At 41.6% G+C, this 15,230-nt stretch overlaps 1 protein-coding gene across 2 annotated transcripts in view; it reads left to right on the top strand.

Moving 5' to 3' along the window:
• trappc12 (trafficking protein particle complex 12) overlaps nt 1-15,046 on the top strand; it is a 33,699-nt gene extending 18,653 nt beyond the window's left edge. For both annotated transcript variants that reach the window (XM_038729820.1, XM_038729818.1), the window contains exons 5-12: nt 672-810; nt 4,214-4,326; nt 4,571-4,643; nt 5,852-5,925; nt 7,826-7,924; nt 9,878-9,981; nt 12,799-12,886; nt 13,485-15,046. In XM_038729820.1, coding sequence (XP_038585748.1) covers nt 672-810; nt 4,214-4,326; nt 4,571-4,643; nt 5,852-5,925; nt 7,826-7,924; nt 9,878-9,981; nt 12,799-12,886; nt 13,485-13,727 — 933 coding nt within the window. In that variant the 3' untranslated portion in view covers nt 13,728-15,046. The remainder of the gene's footprint in view (nt 1-671; nt 811-4,213; nt 4,327-4,570; nt 4,644-5,851; nt 5,926-7,825; nt 7,925-9,877; nt 9,982-12,798; nt 12,887-13,484) is intronic.
• Nucleotides 15,047-15,230: the final 184 nt, after the last annotated feature.

The following is a 15,230-nucleotide window of genomic DNA, read 5'->3' on the forward strand; positions in this document are numbered from 1 at the left end:
AAAATTACATTGAAGTGCACAGACTACATGCTTTACATCATCATACAACATTTTCATGAGGCTACCTGTTTCCTCCTGAATTCCTCTCCTAGTTCAAGATGTTAAACTATAAACACCTTAATACCCCCTACAAACTCTGCTAGCCTCTGTCATCCTTTGGTGGCTCCCATGCTGCTCAGGAACTTCTGCATCCTTCCATGTTTTCTGTCTCACTGGGAGGTAGTCCATCCTCGACTCTATCAGGATACAGCTGCATCTGCCTGGGCTTATGTCCAAGTGCATATGGGGCTGTGTGTTGTCAAATGTTCATGAGAATCTACATAACATGCTCCTGGAACAGCCTGTGCCCTCCAGATGTGAATAAACTCTACACAGCTTTTACATAGAGACGATTACTGTTTAAAATGTATTGTTATATTTGACTATTTTGAAAATTACAGTACATATCTAGGTCGCCAATGTAAAACCCAAATATGTAATGATGGATTACATTATAAATAGAAATGTTATGACTATACAATGAAAATCAAGACATTTTGTTACGATGTTTGTTTTTCGACCAAACTAACTGCCAAACATTTCTTGAGTCTTTCTTAATTCATTGATGTTTTATACATTTAACAAACAGAGGGAGGTGTGTGTGTGTGTGTGTGTGTGTGTGTTCGTTCCAGCTCTGGTTTGTGCGGCTGGCCCTCCTGACTAAGCTGAACCTTTTCCAAAACGCTGAGCTGGAGTTTGAACCCTTTGGCAACCTAGATCAACCAGACCTCTACTATGAGTACTACCCCACTGTTTACCCCGGGAGGAGAGGTATACACATACACACATTCAGCTTGTATAAAACCATACCATCCTCCGTCCTTTGAGGTCATTATTATTGACCTTTTGGTACTGATCAAAAACTTTTATATGGCAACTCTTTCATTGTAAAATCATGCATTATTTCATATATTTTCAGATATTCATACGTCCAAAAGCTGCTCTATGAATTCTCTCTGAAAGCTGACTGAAGGTTGAATAGCATTCATTCATGATAATGCTGAAAGGTTGCTGTGAAACTCTTATCTGTGAGTTTTAAATGTGTTATTTGCCTGCTCTCCAGAAGGATTTTACATTTTACCCACGTTTTTAGGATACACAAGCATACCACCACTGTCCTATTAAATATTCAAAGGAAAGTTTCTGCCAGGAGCTTGATATTAGACTGTATTGTCGAGAAGCTCCAACAACTCTTCTTGTCTCCAACAGTTCTTTGGTTTTGTTTTTCCTCTTTTTTTCAATGCATGAATTGCTCCCTAATGTATTCCCATTACTTTGGATCTGCTTCGCCCCTCGGGCTACCACAGTGAAGGCAGTAGCAGAGAGACAGCTGCGCGCACACACACACACTCGTAGAAAAAACAGAATAGCACACTTCTAAAGAGAGCACCGATTGACTTTCCATTGCTCAATTTAAACACTTTGTGCCCCGCTAGGTGCTCGCAAGCAAACTGGCACGAGTTGTGTAGCCTGGCATCAGAAGTTGAACATTTCTCTGGCCCAACGCTTGAATCGACTATCCATTACCCATGATCACACTCTTTGAACGCCTTAAGAGACGGCTGCCCATGTACCACTCTCTGAAGAATTAAGATCGACTGAGCGGTAGAAAAGGAATCAATGTTTGTCAGTTATTAATTTGTTTGCCAAATGAAAAGTTGGGTCCGAATTTGGACACAGAAATGTTAAGACCTAAATGCCGCAGGCCTGACAAGTAGCATTCATATGTCATTTTTAAAGCTGTATCTTTATATTTTACTTTCATCTGAATTTCTTTTATGTTTTAATCAGTAAAGTAAGAGAGAGATGCATCAGTCTTCTCACAGGCTGCATGAAATGAACTTGTGGTCAAATGCTAACCCGGCCTCTTTTGAAAAGGGGGTCTGTGCTTTTATTCATCGGCTGGATGAGTATCCGTCTCTGCTTTTGAAAGTCAGAGTCAATTGGTTTAATGTCAGCCAAACAAAAAGATGAGCATGCAGACTAGACTGGGGAAATGTATTAATATGCTGAGGCAGACAGTTAGTGCTGGTCCAAGTGTTTGAAATTGAATTTAAAGTTCTTAGATATGATGATGCCAAACACAGTTCTGTTTACATTCAGTGTTTTCACCAAAATATGTGTATCACAAATGTGCAAAAAGTGTTTCTGTGCATGTAACTCATTTCCAAAGAAATTTTTAATTTTTTTTTCTTTTGAACCTGCATTGTTACATTTGCTTTTGCTAGCAGTCCTCTTTTTCCCTGCCTTTTGTTGGCGCATTGCTCAGTTTTTTGTGGCGCCCATCTGCCACCAACTGACGACCAGAAAGGGATACAGCAAATTTCACACATCTATGCAAAATAAGTGTGGCTGGAAAGTTGGTGACGTTGAGCCAGGATTTTGGAAATCGTGAATTCATATATTTAGATTTTATACTAAAATACTAAAATAATACTAAACTTTTATTTATTAGTTTGCTTGTTTAATTACATTTTCTATACATTTTAACTACTTACATTATGGTCTAAAGTTTACTTTCAAAGCCTTCTCTACACTGTCAGGTATGTAATTATGTTGGAAAACACTAAATCCCTTTTAGTTTGACTTGTTTTATTTTTGTCCTAAAAATTGTCATATTTTAAAATACAAAAGAAAATATTATCAAATCAGCTTTATAAATCCAACATGTGTACTCTGTGTATAGTTGTAGAATAACCCCTAACTAACTCGACATGTTGCTGAGGAATTCTCAGTGGTAGCTGTGTCCCTGCTTGTGTCTATTTGCAGGGATAGTAAGCAAACTACTGCAGCTGGCATAGCCCACAATGAACCACAGTAGCTAGTTGGCTTGCCATCTACCAGTTTGCTAACTTGCCAGAAACACAGTTTATTCAAGAAATATATTTATACTATAGGCGGGGTAATATGGCCCTAAAATGATATCACGATATATCAGGGTATTTCTGCGATAATGATATTCTTGACAATATGACAAAATAATGAAAGTTCTTCTTTCTCTCTCATATTCAGCCAGGTGCTTGTGCTTGAGTTGGTAAAATATGTTGTTGTACTTCCTTTACCGTGGAGCTCGTAGCAATGTTACTTTTGCTTTCAGCCATGCTTGTTGTTGCACAGTGAAACAGTATGGCGACTTCTCGTCAACAAGTCTGAATACTGTCATTATCACGACATGAATTTGTTAAAATCATATTAAAAATTATACAGATATATTGTGAACAGTGAGAGATGGCACACCCCTATTGGAACATCAACTCCTGTATCACAACTGCCTGCAGACTTTGCCACTTTACACTCCGACAGAGTAGAGTTATATAAAATTGGTTGGTGCGACACAGCTTCTTAAGCAGCTTCCTAAATTGGCTAAATTTAGTTTTCGAGGTCTTTTCTATGTTTGGGGTTTCATGGGTTGTATTTCTTCTCTGTTATTAACACTTAATTCTGACACTGTAACGGTATTAAAAGTCGTCATGCTAAGCTGGTAAATCTTGCTGAAACCCAAGAGAGACAGAACAAATAATCAAACCAAAAGAGAGCACACTGGACACTGGGGTAAATTGGGGGAAATTAGTTTGTATTTTGTACTGTAGAAAGGGTAGCAGAAAGCACAAGAAGATAGACAAGAGAGATAGAAATTGAGATACACAGACAGAAGCAGGAGCGAAAGACGGACCAGCTAGCTGATCTTTAGATCTGATGACAATATCAAAGAGACCCTGATCAAAGCCCAGGGACTCACCTGAGTATAGACTCTTCCTCAGGGATATGTGTGGCTCTGCATGTGTGTGAGACAGTGTGAATGATGTAGAGATAGCGAGAGACAGAGGGATGAGGCAGAAAGATGAGTGATGGCGCTGTGCAGCACACACACACAGAGATGAGAGGCTTTAATAAGCAGCCATACGTAGCTCAATGCCATCTGTAGGTTCCTGCCTCCAGGGCTGTGTGCAGTCTGTGTGTGGGAGGATGGGTTTATATTCTCATCTCGCACTCTGTGTCTTTCTGTCTCTCTCCGCCTTCCCTCTTTTTTCTTCTCTCTCTCTCTCTCTCTCTCTCCTGTTATGTCCTCATCCCACCCTGTTTCTTATTTTCCCCTTTCCCTCAAACATTTTCTCCTTCTGTCTCCTGTTTTGTTCTTGTACACCCCCGGCCCCCCCCTCCCCTTCCTGTCCAGGCTCCATGGTGCCGTTCTCCATGCGGCTGCTCCACGCCGAGCTTCCCCAGTACCTGGCCAAGCCCCAGGAGGCTCTGGACCGCCTGCACAATCTCAAAACTGTCTGCCTCACTGTTAGTAACACACACACAAACACAGCCTCTGGATGAACATAAAGATATGCAAACTGGGTTGTATTCACACAAAAACTACACACCCACAGAAAAGCACATTAGCCATAAAAATCCTTAAGCCCACCTGTGTAAACAGCCAAATATGGTTGGATTTTAGAGTGAATATGCAGATTCTAATACACGCACTTAAAAAGCTTCCAGCACTGGCAGTGAAGCAACTTCTCCCTCTGTCATCCGTTTACAGATTCTGGAGAACTTGGAGAAGGGCTTGGCTGAGGATGGCAGCATGATCACTCTAACACAGGAGAACCGGCAAGGTAAGCACACACAAGCTCACACATAGACCTGGCCCCAGTACCAGACCTGCGTCACACTGTGGGAGGAGAGTGAGGTCATGGGCCCCAGAGGGTAATACACGCACACACACACACACACAACCACTGAGGCAGAGGTACACCTGGTGCAGGACTGCAGCATACCTCGGCCACACATACACACACTTTCAGCCACACAAACACACCAATGCAGTGCTCTAAAAGTGTTTAGCACCTCACTGCTCCGGTACTCACGCTGAATATCAAATGGTCTCTCCAGCCCTTCACGCCAAGCAGATCAATACAGATCAATCCTATCCAATCCTCTCACATCTGCTGGTGTGTGCTGGGGAAATACGCAAGTACCTTTTATCTGAAACTCACCAGTTCTAGGTAGACACACCTCCACAAAACCTGATGTTAATAGACTTCATCTACTCTTCTCATCTCTCAGATTTTCTCACCATAGCCATGCATCTTAATGCAGTGTTCTCTGAGTCCTATGTTTGCAAGTCCTGTGACCATTAATTCAGCAACTTTTCCAAAGGCGGTGTGTTTTTCTTTTAGTGTGTTAAAAGCGACAAGAAGCCATTTAATCAGCTAATTCAGGGAGATGAACAACAAGACTTGGTGAAGTTGAGCTAAATGTACTAAGACACTTGCTTTTAATTGGGAAAATTGGCAGGATGATGCGTGTACGAATGTATGTGTGAGGGTGTGCCGGTTCTGCCAGTTTCTCCCCCTTCTAAAAGCAGTGTAATAGCTGTGCCCTCTGTCTCTCCTCTCTCTGCCCACGCAGACAGTCGACAGTCAAGTCAATAACGCAGGGCCTTGCCTTCACACATCAGACCCCTACTGAGTGATTAGCTCTCCCTCCAACACACACACACACACACACACACACGCACGTGTGCAGCGATGAATACTAATAGGCCTGCACACAAGCTCTTTCGCAGGGAGCTCTGTCTGAGGGAAAAGAGGAAAGTGTGCTGCAGTGTTTTCCTCACCTTAAAATAAACCCGGGTGTTGAGGGGGTGGAGAGGAGGAGAGGGGAGGTGTAATGAGAGGGATGGAGGGATAAGAGAGTGAAGGATGGAAGAGTGGGGTGACATTAGAGGGACGCCCTAAAGAGAGGTGAAACAAAACTAAGAAGACACCCTTTAAGGAAATAAACTCTGTCTGTCTGACTTCTTCTTCTCTCCCCTGTTTAGTGTCTCTTAAGCTGTGGAGGTCTCGCCTCAGCCGGGTCATGTACTCCATGGCCAACTGTCTGCTGCTGATGAAGGTATGTGTGTGTGTTTGTCTGCTCAAGTTTGTGTGTCATGGTGTGTTGGAGTGAATGTCTCCCTGTATGAGTGTCTTGAGTCTGCCTGTGTGTGTGTGTGTGTGTGTGTGTGAGTGTGTGTGTGTGAGTGTGTGTGTGTGAGTGAGTGTGAGATCTCTGATGCCAGGCTGGTGGAGGATTCACAGTGAAATCCCCCCAGACTGACCACTAATTGGATTCTTGGTCAGTGAGAGAGAGAACGAGAGAGAGAGCGAATGAGTGAGCGAGAGAGGTTGGGGGGGTGTAGGTTGGGATCAGACACTAGAGAGAACCACAGTGCCATCTATTGGTGAGAACTGAGATGACAGCATATTCAATTGCTTTGGCTCCATTTCCCTTTCAATAAACCAAACTCTAACCTTTAAAGGATCAGTGATTTTGCATCTGGTAGCACATTTACTACAAATCATACATGCTTCATATTACGGTTGACTGTTTATCAAACCATGCTTAAGGTGTTAAAATTTATTTTTTGATACCTTTCAGGCAACCTCTAGTTTCTATTCACTGTGAGGAGAATTAAATGGCTGATTTTTTAAAAACTTACTTGGGTTGGGTACTCTATCACAGTGAATGTTAAGCCCACAGTTTTATTATCTATGGAAGGAAATGTTGTGTACACCTTTCACGTCATTATGCACTTAAAACAGGTGTTAACGCATCACTATATTGGAACAAAACGTCAAGTTAGACATGATGTGTTCAGTGTGATGGAACACAACTCAAGCTAGTCTCCAGTGTCAATGGAAAACAATACCTTAATCAAAAGGGAAAATGTTCAACAATAATATTGTGTGTACATTTGTAGTTAGTTTTTTAAATCGTATTGTTCTACTTTTTTTTTTTTTTTGTCAACAAATCCCATTGAAAGACAGAAAGCAACAATGTGTTGGTTCTTCTCTCAGTACATTCAGACTTTCCTGCCCCGTCTGTGGCACTCAGCCCTTAGAGACTTGGTTCATACTGAAATCTTTAAAAACGGCTCACAAATATAGGATATGTTCATTTGTTTGAAAAACCTCAGCCATTTCCTGAGCTGGCCACTGTAGTTTTTAGCAAATGTTAGTCAAAGTAGGAAGTAATATATTAGTTGAGCATTATTTTCAGAAGCAGAATAATCTACATTTGGTGCTCCAGTGAGTATTTGGGGCAGCAGGATGGTGTATGTGGGATTGAGTCAAAATAAACTACAGTTGTTCATGTTATCCAACATTATGGCTCACTGTTAGGGTTTTTGTTTTTAAAATATTCATTATTTTGGGGGGCATTTTTGCTGTTATTGTATAAAGAGAGACAGGAAAGGTGGGAGAAGGAGAAGGGATGACATGCAGCTATACCCGGTAAGCTACTGGGGCGCGGTGTGTTTTTAATAGTTTCTGGACAACAATGGAGCTCTATGGCACAGAGGAATGAAATATGAGCCCTTAGATACACAGCAGCGGTATTTTGGTCATTTTGGAAACTTGAGAAAACTGAGCCAGAACAGTCAAAACACACAAAAAAACTATATTGTAATACACACATACATGCACCTGTGCCCCAGTACACACACACACCTCACTGACCTCTCTCAGTCGCCCCCTCAACAGTCCAGTCACCATGTGAGCGATGTGCAGCAGAGCACTGTAGAGGTGGGAGGAGGGTCACAACGCCCGCTAATACTCCACATGTTTGATTAATGCCCTCTCTCTCTCCACACCTCAACTCTGCTCTTCTTTACCTCGCTCGCCCTCCACCTGTCTCTGCCTTCTGCTGTTAACCTCATTTTACCTTACTCACATACTCTTACCTTCTCTTTACTTCCATATCCATCCACTTTCACTTTTGTATTTTTATTGTTTATTTTCTCTCTCTCTCTCAGGACTATGTTCTGGCTGTGGAGACCTATCACTCCATCATCCAGTATGAACCCCAGCAGAAAGTGCAGCTGCTCAGTGGCATAGGACGCATCTTCTTGCAGGTCTGCATGTTAACACGCACGCATATACCATATACACACCATGGATAGATTATCAGACACTGATTCCCTGAGCAGACACAGCCATCCTCACCTCTCAGTAACCACACTGTTTCTATTTTTGGCTAATCCAGCAAATAAAATACCTGATATATCAAGGTACTTCATTGAATTGGTGCAAAAAGTCATTAATAAAAAGCAATATTGGGTCCAGACCTGCTCAGTGGTGGTGGTCCAACACAACCAGAGATTTTAAAGGGAGAAATTCTACAGTGGAAAGAGTGCCGTCAGATATACGGTCATATATCAAGATTAGACTATGAAGGCTCTGCGTCTAGCTGTTGTTTGCCAGAAGTAGTTACAGCACGTAACTCCCCCTATTTAACGCACGGACATGAGATTGATATGGACCTTTTTCATTTAAGTCTTGGGGGAGAAAAAAAATCAAATAATTCTGATTGGAATCAGGACCAAACTCAGTCAAACGTAGTGATAAAGACATCCCTACTTTTGACTTCCAACTAGTTGAATGTTGGTAAGAATGTCGAAAGAAATGATCTCACTGCACTATAGAGCAGGTCTAGGGAGTACTCTTTGTAATATTATTTACAGAGACCCAACAATTCCCACCATACAAGCATTTGGCAACAGTGGCAAGGAAAAAATCCCTTTTAACAGGCAAAGACCTTAAGCAGAACCTCAATAATACAAATATCAATAAACATGAATAGTAGTATTCATATTGATAGCAATAATAATAATAGCAACAGGTGTGGAGCAGGACATGAGAATAGTAGGTGGCTTGCAACCACAGATCCAGACTCTACAGCTCTGGAGGCAGAAACACCGAGAAGAGAGACGAGAAAACACAAAACTACGGGAGAGGGAAGGAGTTAGTACCATGCATTAATGTGAAAAGATTTCCTACAGATGGAAAGTAAAAGAAGGAAAGATGAGTTCAATGCATCATGAAAAGTCTTCCAGCAGTCTAGGTCTATAGCAGTATAACTAAGAGATGGTTCAGGACTCAGCTCTAACAATAAGCTTTTATCAAAGAGGAAAGTCTTAAGCCTACTTTTAAATGTGGAGATGGTGTCTGCCTCCTGAACCCAAACTGGAACCTGGTTCCACAGTAGAGGAGCTTGATAGCTGAACGCTCTGGCTCCCAGTCTACTTTCGGACACTGTAGAAACCACAAGTAACCCTGCATTCTAGGAGCGCAGTGGTGTAGTCGCGTGATAATGTACTATGAGCTCTTTCAGATAAGATTGTGTTTGGCCATTAAAGTATTTGTTGATGAGCAGAAGGATTTTAAGTTCTATTCTGGATTTTACATGGAGCCAGTGCAGAAAAGTTAATATGGGAGAAATATGATCTCCTTTCCTGGTTCTTGTCTGAACACGTGCTGCAGCATTCTGGATTAACTGGAGTCTTAAGGGACTTAATTGAGCAGCCTGATAACAAGGAATTGCAATAATCCAGCCTAGAAGTGACAAATGTGTGGTAGTTTTTCTGCATCATTGTGACATGATGTCTGATTTTAGCATTTTTCATTGTTACATGGGTGAAAAGGGCGATCCTTGAAGTTTGTTTTATGTGGGAGTCCAAATAGATGCACACGTGTCGCCAAATGTGGAAGTGCTCCAATTGCTGGTCAAATAATGTTGCCTACAGAGAAAATGAACGGGACTTTTACTTCTGGAAACCTGGATGGATTCCAACTTTACTACTCCGGCGTTTTGTACTATCATCAGAGTTATGTTTGTTTTGTTAGAAAAAATCTCTCTCTAGTAATGTTCTTGTATGTAGTCTCTGCTGATGCAAAGAGTCAGTTTTCCCTGGGGGATCACGAAATCTAATCTAATTTATTTGTGCTTGCCCTGTATTTACAATACACACACACACACACACACACATCAGTGGTTAATGTGTTGCTGCTACTTTGTTCTTGGCCAGATCGGAGATGTTAAAACAGCAGAGAGGTACTTTCAGGATGTGGAGAAAGCCTGCCAGATGAAAGGGAGCCAGCCCAGCCACACCACATGCGTGCTGATGAACAGGTATGTGTGTGTCATGCATTTAGCACCTCCATGCAGCATGTGTGTACTTTATGCTGCTCAGGATCATTTTCGCTCCATGGTAGCAGTGCTTCCTTCAGGGCTTTTTGCAGGTTCGTGCTTCCTCCTGGCGTGTGATTTAGCACAGGAGGTCACACCTGTGTAGCTCTGGCCTGGGGAGATGTAGAGTCTGAGGTAAAGCTCAGGTGACAACCTACCTCACTCTCTCAGAGAGTATTGATGCTCACTTCACAAAGCCAGGTGATTGATGTCGTCATACAGTCATGTTTTTCATAGCATTCTGTTGTTGTTTTAGTTATACACTTTTACATTGTTTTAGAAATATACAACAGGACAAATGTGAACAATAAATATAGAGCTGTGCGTAAAGTAAAAAACTACAGTTCTTTATTCAGAGAAAATACTCCTGTCCTCAAAGTCTGTGAGAATATTGTTGAATCTTGTCCTCCACACCCCTGAAGTCCTCGGCAGCATCCCATTAACTCTGACCTGATCCACGACCCCTTATCAAGACACATAATTACAGAAGTTCGCAGTGTGGGGAATTCTGTTTTATTTTTCCTGACTGCCACAGATGGTGGAGATCAACCTGGTTCCACGACCCTTTAGCATAATTGTTCACTGCTATAAGCATTACAGGTGCTGGTCATATAATTAGAATATCGTCAAAAAGTTGATTTATTTCAGTAATTTCATTCAAAAAGGGAACTTCATTCCACACAGACTGATATATTTCAAGTGTTCATTCCTTTCAATGTTGATGATTATAACTGACAACTAATGAAAACCCCAAAATCAGTATCTCAGAAAATTAGAATATTGTGAAAAGGTTCAACATTGACACCTTGCACAAGGAGGGCAAGACACAAAAGGTCATTGCTAAAGAGGCTGGCTGTTCACAGAGCTCTGTGTCCAAGCACATTAATAGAGGCCAAGGGAAGGAAAAGATGTGGTAGAAAAAAGTGTACAAGCAATAGGGATAACCGCACCCTGGAGAGGATTGTGAAACAAAAGCCATTCAAAAATGTGGGGGAGATTCACAAAGAGTGGACTGCAGCTGTAGTCAGTGCTTCAAGAACCACCACGCACAGACGTATGCAAGACATGGGTTTCAGCTGTCGCATTCCTTGTGTCAAGCCACTCTTGAACAAGACACAGCGTCAGAAGCGTCTCGCCTGGGCTAAAGACAAAAAGGACTGGACTGCTGCTGAGTGGTCCAAAGTTATGTTCTCTGATGAAAGTAAATTTTGCATTTCCTTTGGAAATCAAGGTCCCAGAGTCTGGAGGAAGAGAGGAGAGGCATAGAATCCACATTGCTTGAAGTCCAGTGTAAAGTTTCCACAGTCAGTGATGGTTTGGGTGCCATGTCATCTGCTGGTGTTGGTCCACTGTGTTTTCTGAGGTCCAAGCCGTCTACCAGGAAGTTTTAGAGCACTTCATGCTTCCTGCTGCTGACCAACTTTATGGAGATGCAGATTTCATTTTCCAACAGGACTTGGCACCTGCACACAGTGCCAAAGCTACCAGTACCTGGTTTAAGGACCATGGTATCCCTGTTCTTAATTGGCCAGCAAACTCGCCTGACCTTAACCCTATAGAAAATCTATGGGGTATTATGAAGAGGAAGATGCGATACACCAGACCCAACATTGCAGAAGAGCTGAAGGCCACTATCAGAGCAACCTGGGCTCTCATAACACCTGAGCAGTGCCACAGACTGATCGACTCCATGCCACGCCGCATTGCTGCAGTAATTCAGGCAAAAGGAGCCCCAACTAAGTATTGAGTGCTGTACATGCTCATACTTTTCATCTTCATACTTTTCAGTTGGCCAACATTTCTAAAAATCCTTTTTTTGTATTGGTCTTAAGTAATATTCTAATTTTCAGAGATACTGAATTTGGGATTTTCATTAGTTGTCAGTTTTAATCATCACAATTAAATGAAATAAACATTTGAAATATATTAGTCTGTGTGTAATGAATGAATATAATATCCAAGTTTCACTTTTTGAATGGAATTACTGAAATAAATCAACTTTTTGATGATATTCTAATTATATGACCAGCACCTGTATATGTCAGGTCAGTGTCAACAAACACCAGACTTTCACTCAGTAGTTGGGTCAGAATTGTCTTGTGACTGATTAAAACTGAAAGGTGACAGGAACTTGGAGAGCGAGTTAAAGTGTCAGGGGTCAGGCTTATGTAAAGGGGATGTTCCTGTTAAAGTCAGGTGGTAAGTTGCTCTTTAAAGATGCCATAAGCATTATTTTTATATTACCAATACATCAAATGACTACTTGTATATGACAGATTTTGCATGTAGTGACAAACCCACAGAGAATCATCAGCTGAGTTTCCCTCAGCTCAACACAGCGTATTGTTTTGTTTTTTGCCGCCCGTCACTTTACTGTTATGGTGCTCCCATCAGCGTTGTTTCCAGACACCAGAGGCAGTTTGTCAGGTGGCCAGAAACACAAGCCCAAAGAACGTGTCTGATGGATGTGTGAATAAACAAGTCTTTACTAACATGTTCGCCATATCAACTTAAGAGGTGATAATATGTTGTTTACAGCTTGTTCTGCTGTAGTTTACATGGCACTGTAAAGAATCATTCTGTTGAGTTTTTTTCAACATTAGCCTTATCATATTTTATGTAAATACAATCTGCCCATTGTAAAAAGTTTGACATCAACTTCTTGGCAATGATAAACCGACAGAATTTTCCTTTTCGTGTTGTGGTATTATCAGTACTGTTTGTAGATGTAGTGACTGTGTGTGTTTGTTTGTTTTCCAGGGCTTTTGTTTACCTCAGTCAGAACAACTACACTGAAGCACACGCATCCTTCATTGATGTGTTGAAAATTGACCCCAAAAATCCCGTTGTAAGTGCTACCACAAACACTGTAATATACATGTTTCTTTAACTCTGCAACAGCTTTATAATGCAGCTCAAATTACATACTGGGGGAAATTAATTATTTTATTGTATCATTTTATTATAGTAATAGGACATGGTTAGCTGGGTTCAGCATGAAGACTGAAAGCAGGGGTAAACAGCTAGCCTTGCTCTGTCCAAAGTGAATCAGTATGCCAAAGCTTACTAATTAACACATTGTATCTTATTTGTGTAATCAATACACAAACAGAAATTATAAAAATGACAATTTTTACTTTTACAGGGAGTTGAAACAAATTTTTGACTAACAACAGTTTATCATCCACCCAGGTCTGCAACGTCTGTTCATAGTGCACTTTGCTCAGTACAGTCAGTGAAATGGTGGGCCAAGGTTTGAAACTTTACTGTACTGTAGCTCACCCAGGACGCCGTGCTCTGTGTCATTTGACTTGTGGGACAGAAATTCAAATTCAACCCCAAAAGCTCAACAGCAGCTTCATAACAAATAAAATGATACTGTTGATGGTAAGTTCACATTCAAACTCTTCTGTCCTCACGCGTTCCTTCCCTCTGTACGTTCCCAGGCCAACAACAACGCAGCGGTGTGCCTGCTCTATCTAGGCCGTCTGAAGGAGTCCCTGGGCCAGCTGGAGGGCCTGGTGCAGCAGGACCCCGCACTCTACCTCCACGAGAGCGTCCTTTTCAACCTGACCACTATGTACGAGCTGGAGTCGTCTCGCAGCACCCAGAAGAAGCAGGCTCTGCTGGAGGCTGTGGCCTGCCGGGAGGGGGACAGCTTCAACACACAGTGCCTCAAACTAGTCTAGGAGCAAGAGGGTGAACTGAGGGACACACACAACTGCTTTCTCCTCCGTTGTGACAGGGAATAAAACTCCAAGCGAAGAATCAGTAGAGGAGTAAAAAGCTCTGGCTCCTATGGGAGTGAGGTGACAGAAAAGTAAATGTTTAGTGATTGGTTTGTTTTCCCAAAAGCAAGTTGATACAAGATCTTTTAAAACTGGTTATATTCTTACTAAATGGATGTGGAAAGCCAAGCCCAGGTACACATTTTACTTTGTGTTTACAGGGGGCACGGCACTCCCATCCTTCTGAAGGGTGACCCAGAAAGGATTCGCACATTTACTTACAGCAACAGAAACGGTGGCCTGCTCACTCATGCTGGTGGAGTGACGTTTTGGAAAAGAAACGGCCCTATAAAAGACCTGTGTGTGCAGGAGGATGTTATTTTTAGTTTACAGATAAAAGAAATAGTTTGACATTTTGGAAAATGTACTTATTTGCTTTCTTGTCATGTGTTAGATGAGAGAATCGATACCACTCTCACGTACCGTAAATATTAAGCTACAGCTAGTAGGCAGTTAGCTTGGCAGTAAAGCTGGAAACAGAGAAACCGCTAGCCTGACTCTGTCTAAAAGTTAAATAAAATTCACCTACTCTCAAGGGACCACTACTATGTCATGCTAAGGGTCACATGACCGACAGGAGTACATCACTCGCACTATCAGTAGCGAGCTAATCTGCAAGCATGTTACTGTCACTACTGTAATCTTGTATTTTTATTTAAAAATGTATACATTTCACTAAGTTTTTTTGTCTTTCTACTAAAATTAGCTATTTCCTCTTCATTGTCTGATATTTATACATCCAGACATTGTGAACAGAACTGATGGGAGTTCTTTCACTGGATAAGGATAAGGGAAAAATTGGAAAAAGTTTTCAAAATCTGATCAAGGATTCATGTTTTGTAGGGATGTTGGCTTGTTACCAGTCTTTCTCTCACAGTGTTAAGGAACTGCTTTGTCCAAAATAAACACAAAAAAATGGAGTGCAGTAGGTCGTTTAAACTACTGATGCCTTCAGCTGCCTTTAGCTTACATGTGACTCCCACCATGCAGGTTATTGTCCCTCACGTGTCCAAGAAACAGTCCACAAATTGTGGTTTTTACATGTTAGCTGTATCCCCCTGCTTTCAGTCTTTATGCTAAGTTAAGCTAACCAGCTGCTCTACTCTAGCTTCATATTTAGCACGCAGCCATGAGAGTGGAATTGATCTTCTCTTCTATATCTCTGTACGCAAAGAAAAATATTTCCCAAAATGTCAACCTATACCTCCAAATTGTTTCATTTTTATTAAAGAATTCCAGTCAAACCACTACAGAGGAATCATCAAATTAAGCACTGAGAATGTAAGAGAGATCTCAGAACATAGATGTATATTGCTCTACAGACTGGTGGTAGTTCAAAGGGAGTTGCAGACTCATAATGTGAGACTTGATGTGGGCATTATCCTGAGCTTCAGTGAGCTCAGA

Source organism: Micropterus salmoides, unplaced genomic scaffold, assembly GCF_014851395.1.
Source record: "Micropterus salmoides isolate LMB-PRFRI ecotype aquatic unplaced genomic scaffold, ASM1485139v1 Ms_hic_scaffold_19, whole genome shotgun sequence".
In the NCBI taxonomy this organism is placed as follows: Eukaryota; Metazoa; Chordata; class Actinopteri; order Centrarchiformes; family Centrarchidae; genus Micropterus; species Micropterus salmoides.